Source organism: Coturnix japonica, chromosome 1 (genome assembly GCF_054131305.1).
Source record: "Coturnix japonica strain WE chromosome 1, WE-NBRP24, whole genome shotgun sequence".
In the NCBI taxonomy this organism is placed as follows: Eukaryota; Metazoa; Chordata; class Aves; order Galliformes; family Phasianidae; genus Coturnix; species Coturnix japonica.
The window spans coordinates 7,465,173-7,471,601 of NC_140663.1; the positions used below are offsets into that span (position 1 = coordinate 7,465,173).

At 53.1% G+C, this 6,429-nt stretch overlaps 1 protein-coding gene across 1 annotated transcript; it reads right to left on the reverse strand.

Annotated features, from left to right (window-relative positions):
- Positions 1-2,946: 2,946 nt before the first annotated feature.
- On the reverse strand, positions 2,947-6,189 carry LOC146762262 (E3 ubiquitin-protein ligase PHF7-like). Its single transcript, XM_085536750.1, has 8 exons — positions 6,033-6,189; positions 5,852-5,931; positions 5,477-5,601; positions 5,168-5,330; positions 4,970-5,076; positions 4,638-4,751; positions 4,363-4,481; positions 2,947-4,200 (listed from the first exon to the last, which is right to left on the reverse strand). Exons 1-8 carry the CDS (start codon positions 6,133-6,135, stop codon positions 3,635-3,637), a joined length of 1,377 nt encoding a protein of 458 aa, XP_085392876.1. The 5' UTR covers positions 6,136-6,189; the 3' UTR covers positions 2,947-3,634.
- Between the last annotated feature and the right edge of the window lie 240 nt (positions 6,190-6,429).

The window sequence follows — 6,429 nt, forward strand, 5'->3', positions numbered from 1 at the left end:
TATCAGAGATTGTTGTTTGGTTGATGACCATGTAGACAATGACCCTTTCCAATGGCAGTACAAACTTATAAATTGATATGTCCAAAGAGGTCGAGTCAGCTCCTTTTGGAGTGACAGCTTCTGGCTTTTGGATCTTAGCAGGAAATCCTTTTGTTTCCATCTTCTTTGCCTTGGCAGCCGATAAGAGGGAGCACGGAGGCACTAGCGTGCATCTTGCCCTCACATAATACAGTGGTATCATCCCCCAGTCTCCCTTAGCAAGCTGGAGCTCTTCGGGCACAGGCCAGATCTTCTGCCAGAAAACAGCCCTGCGCATTCTCTTCCAAAGGCAAACAGCTCCAAAGAAATGCTTTCAAATGTAACACTGTGATGTCGACTGCCACACGGCAACAGCCATCTCATCTCCTAGATAAGTCAGGGTCTTACCGCATGAATTGCCTCGTTGACTAAGCTCAGAGCCAAAAACTAAGGGTTCAGACAAACGTGCTCATGCCTCCATTCTACTTCTGTATTGAAGGCAGCAGGGAAAGTGTTATTGATACGCATTATGCCTTGTCTACAAGGTGTCAGGGTTTGATGGTTATTGGTTATCGTATTCCACATCATAACATCCCACAGTGCACTGTTAAAGTGCTAATGCTCCATTTGTATGGAATGTGGATGGTGCTGGGTGCCTGGTTCTCCAAAAAGAGGAAGAGTTTCATACTATATACCCCAGAGGATTTTGTGTTATTTGTGTTTCCGTATTCTACTAAAAGGGAAACATAAATACCGTCCACAAAACAGTTTCTCTCCGCTTTTTGATCTCCGCAGCCATTTATTTTGTAGTTATTGTTCTGCACTTTCCCTCTTTTTTCCCTTTTACTGGAGCATGGGTCTGTGGGTCCCCCCAGTCTGCTAGACACAGAATCGGAGCAAACCAGCCTGTAAACCGCTGACAAAAAAGTAAATGTCCTCGAAACTTAATATGTGAGTCAATATGAAGCTTAGTTGAAGCAACAGAAAGAGAACCCCAAAACTTGATGTTCATGAACTGTGAGCTGCCCAAGCATATTCCTTCTAGCGGGGCTTGAGCTTTCGTGGCTATAGCTGAGTTCATCATTGAGCTCTCTCTTTTTTTGGTTCCTTTCTTACTGCACTGATATTTTGTCTCTTTTTGTTCTCTCTCCAGAGAGAAAACCTTACTGCACCCGTTTCCCAAAACCCTTGCTGTTCCTCTTTATCCCTTTATTTTGAAGTTAGGATTTTATTTTTTTAATTAACCTGAGTGTTTGAGTGTACAGATGCTTTTACTAGACAACTGTAGGGAAGTTCCACTGAAGGTGAGGAATTCTAAGGCTTTGAGAAGCAATGAAGTAAGCCACTGAAGTCCACACTGCAGTGATGAGTTGAGCCAGAGATGAAATGCAGGCTGGCATCACAGTCCTTTCACATTTGGCACTAAAAGTAGGCCTGATTCCCGGCCACAGGGGTCAGAGTGGCGGCTCCCTGCCACCCTCTGTGGCATCATGGTCACCTCATCACACTGGTCGTAGGGGATATGGTGTGGGCCTTCATCTCCCATGCAAGAGAATTGCAGCTCCACAGCTTCTCTGGGCAAGCTGTTCCAGTTCATCACTGCCCTCTGAATAAAGATGTTCTTCCCAACATCCAATCTTTATATATCTCTCCTTTCTTTGTTCAGAATTAGGCATCACATCCAAGCACAGCTACTTCCCTCCGGTACTCTCCACCTTTCCACTTGCCTGATCTTCTCCTAATGGATACTTTTACTTCATGGCATAGAAGGAATCAATTCCATAACATGAAAGCAGACATCCGTTCGTCGCTGGCTTTGTCATTGTCCTCTTCCCTTCAAAGGGATCCCACATACCTGCCTTCACTGTACACGAATGGACCAAGGGCCCCATTCTCCCATAAACAGAGCAGCCATGAGGCACGGTGCTCGCCCTGATGATGGCTGAAGTCTTTTCAAAAATCTCTCAGCTCACTCCTGGACAACAGTTGAACAGTTATTATCAGCTCTGAGAGCTCTGCCTCCTTCACATTCTGTTCTTAGAATCACAGAATGAGTGTTCCACGAATCTTTGAGGAGAGTTGGAGAAGACCTCTAAAACCAACTATTTCAAATTTCCACTTGTCCCCGGTATTGCCCACAAAACAATGTCCCTGCGTTCTTGTTCACTACTGAACACTCCCTGCAACCCTCCAATTTGTGAGGAGACTGCAGGCCCCCACCTCTCCCTGAACTATTTCCCACACACATCTTGTGATGGCTCAGCTTAGTTCAGACTCTCTTCTTAAAAGTTGATTTCCTTTCTAAACTCTGCCACTTTTTCAGCTGTTGACTCATCTTGTTTCCACGGGTGTCTCTCATGATGGTCTCTCAGGACGACCGTAAGTCCTCTCACGGGGACTGGAGCAGCTGCAGGGCCTTTCACAGGGGCTACAGCAACCAGAGGGCCTGTCTCAACCACAGGGCCCGTCACAACGGCAGGGCCTGTCACCAGGACTGAAGCAGCTGCAGGCTCCGTCATGACACTTGGAGCAACTGCCGCCTCCGCTGGAGGCTTAGAGCAGTTGCAGGGCCTGCTGAGCTGTCATCAGCTCCAAAGATCTCCAGGATGGAGCATCCACAACCTCTCGGAGCAGCCCATTCCAGCACCTCAGCACTGTCTGCAATGAACTTCCTCCTGGCCTCCACCCTGACTAAATCTTCCCTACCCCAGCTTAGAAACATAGTTGCATTGGCCCATCTGACCAGGACACAGCCTGCCCACATTCAGGAGGAAAGCCCAAGCTCGGACACATCTGGAAATTAGCCCTGGTCCTGAACACAGTGGCATCACAAGGCTGGAAACAAGCCCAGAAATGGGCTGTCCTTGCCAGTGCGGCGTGGGCTCTTGAGGAATGTGGGTTGTGTGCCCCACCGGGGATGTGACCTGAACCCAGGTCAGCCTGGACTAGGCCAGGGGAAGTGAGGTCTGGGATGGTAGTGGGGAGGAGAAAAGCCTCTTGTCAAGGTCCCTACCTCTGCCCATCTCAGCAAGAGCAGGGAAGGATGAAGCCAACAAATCTTTGTGTTTGTGTGGGAACTCTGATCTTTATTGTGATGGAATTTTGGGATCAGAGTAAGGAGGGGGAAGTTAGGGAGGTAATCAGTATGCGAGGGTGGATAGCATTAGGACAAGGAGGGATGTTTTTAAACTAAGAACAAGGAGTTTGGGGCTGGATATCAGGGGGAATATTTTCTCAGAAAGGGTAGTGACACATTCTGAAACAGCTTGCCCAATGATGTTGCAGATGCACCAGCCCTGGAGGCATGGAAATCCGGGCTGGATGTATCTCAGGGCAGTGTGGTCTTGTGGTTGTTGACCCTGCACACAGCAGGGGGGTTGATCCAGATGAACATGGTAGTCCTTTTTGACCCAGGCCATTGTACGAAAAGCAGTCGGCTGCTCCTACGCAGACTCGGTGGCTGTCTGTGGGGACTTTGATGCTTTTCCTGGGAGCAGCTTCATTCACAGGAAGGCCTCAACTGTTGGGCCCAGCTCCTGCTGCTTCTTTGTTGTGAGCTGTGGGAACTGTGGGCCCGATGTCTCTGATGAGGAGAACATTGGGTGCGGGCTCACCCTCAGCGCCTGGACCGTCCCCTGCGTCCAGGTCCTCTGGAAGACCTGGTGGATCTCGATCTTGCAGATCTTGCAGATCTGCGGGTGCCGCTCCTCTCCCCTGAGGCTGGCATTTGCCTGCTGCCTTGGCATCTTCTTGGCCGGCTCCGGGATTGTGAGGCCCGACTTTGCAGCGGGGAGCGGCTACGTGTGCCGCTTCTTCCTCGCTGCCTGGGACGTCTTCTGCGGGCAGCTGATGGAGACGCCCTGCAGGTTCTGGATGCCCTCCGCCTTGTGGATCTTCGGGAACCACTTTGAGACCTCTGGGCTGCTCTTGTTCTGCGCCCACGACGTCCTTGCAGCTGCTCCGAAGTAGCCCGATCCTCTGATGGACGTGGGCTGCTTGTCTCCTGCTCGGTCTCAGGCAGGTTGCTGTGCTCAGGCAGCTGGGAGGTCTGTGACGTCCCCGGTGCTACCTGGCTGGAAGGCATCGATCTGATATTCTCAGGCTCTACGGAGATGATGAATGGCCCCTGAGCCCTCTGAGCGGCAGCGCTGGGACTGTCGCTGTCAGTGTCAGAACTTGAGACTGTAAGAGGAGGCAGGAAGGTTATGAGGATGAAGCTGAAGCTCCGCAGTGAGATCTGCCAGGCCTCTTGGGGCAGACAGACTCAAGCAAAGCTGCCCTGAGCACTTGCTGCCAGGCCTTGCCTGGCTACGGTTTGGTGTCACGTGGTTGATTGCCTCTTACCGGTTCCCAGGCCAGCACAGCTGTTGCACTCCCACCTGGATGTTGTGTTACTCAAGTGTGAGCAACGACGGTGGGTCCCCTCAGCAGCACAGGAGCTGCACAGGATCAGCTGCCAGGGTCTGGGGAAGCAAAGGGGTTGTGGCTGTGAGTAGCAAGTGAGCCAAGGCAGGGAGTGCCCAGCACAGCACATCTCTAGTGCTCAGTCCTTGCTCCCCCAGCCTGTGGTCAGGCTGAGAACCCCCGCAGAGCCCCAGAGAGCTGCTGCGGTAACTCACCCTCTGCTCTCTGCCTGCTCTCTGCCTCCAGGGTAAAGGCACTCGCTGGCATCGCAGCGGCTGTGCCTCCGTAGAAGTGATGCGTATGCATCATTGTCCTCCCATTCTGGCTCTCTACAAGAGAAGGGAGGGGAAGTGATGAGCCCCCAGTGCCCGCAGCATAAGATCCAAGGTCTTCCCATCTCATTCACCCCAACTCCATTCCCAGCCTCTCCATGAAGGTGGGATACACGCTCATGATCCAGCCAAGGCCCAGGCCTGCCAAGACAGCCCCTGGACAGGCCCAGCACAACAGCCTTTATGTCAGCAGAAGTGGGCAGAAGGGCACCAACCTGACTGGGATTCGGATCCCCAGCAGGGCCATTTCTACTATGAAATCTTCGAAATTCCGACAGCTGGGGCACAGGAAACAGAAAGCACCAGCACTCCTGGCCAGTTGCTGCAGAAGAAGCAGAAGCAATGTGAATGTGAGCAGTGCCTGGTGCTGCTGAGCACCAAGTGTGCCTGCAGGGTGAGGGGAGGGCTCCTACCTGGATGCAGCCCCGGTGGAACCAGGTGTGTCTGCACGCTGGACACACCATGGTGTGGTAGGACACAGTGTCCCCCACAGGCTCCAGGCACATGAGGCAGTTGGTGCCTTCAGGTGGAGCTTCCTGAGCTTCCTGGAGAGGACGGTGCTCCGAACAGAAGGACCTGGGGGAATATGGAAGTGATGGGCAGCGTGAGACGTGCTGCAAGAAGGGCTGAGGAGCAGGAAGGAGCTCCAGGCCCTGGCTCAGGCTGCCGGGAGGTGTAACTGCAGTTTCCTCCCTGGCTTGGCTGCTGCTGACAGCACTTACCTGCGTTGCCCAAAGAACTGGGTGATGCATTCCCCATCCTGGGCACAGGGCAGGTGGAAGCTGCGCTCACAGCCTCTCTCTGCGCATGAGATGGTAGCACCCCTCTCTCCACAAACACAGCATTGCTGGAATGAGCAGAACAACCCTGTCAACAGCAGGCTCTGGGCTTCTGTGGCTGGCCGCACATCTCTGGGCAGGGCCCAGGACGTGGACACTGCTGAGGCATGTTCTACAAAGATGCCTGGTGGACAGGACTCATCCCCTAACTTTGTCCAGGAGGCAGTTGGAAAGGCTGCGATGGCTTTCTTTGGCTCCAGACTAAGCTGGTGTCAGCCTCTCCTGGCACAAATCGGCCTGCTCTGTACGAGTCCTCACCTTCTTGGTTGCCTCTTTGGCTGCACGTCTGATGGCAGCAAGAGGGAGGCGGCCCTCACTTCCCGACCGTGTCTCTCTTGCTTCATTAACGGTGCTGGCAAGATCCTGTAGGAGGGAAAAGAACAGGGTCTCCTTAGGACAGGAAGGAAAGGAGCACCCCTAGCAGTGATCAGGAAGGAGCCCATGGGAGAACTCACCAAGCACAACCAATGGACGTGAATTCCACTCTGATGAATCATGTGCCCACAGATGTTCGGGTCGACATCTGCCCGGCCACACAGCATGCACACTGCAGAGGAGAGAGAAAATGTGAGTAGCGGTGAGCAGCTTGCACAGCCAGGTGTCCCTGAGGGCTGTCCCCAGAGTCCTGCTCTGTGTCTGCTGTGCTGGCTGAAGGCGGTGGAGGAGACGGGGCCATGGCAGGCCCAACGTTGCCAGTAGGCAGACACAGCCCAAGCTGGGACCACCTGCCATGAAGCTGAGGGGTCCTGCCTTGCAGCTGCTGGGGAGTCCCTGCCTGTCCCTTCTTAGCCTTTCAGCCACAGGCAGACCCCCAGCACTCTTTTGTCCAATAGCTC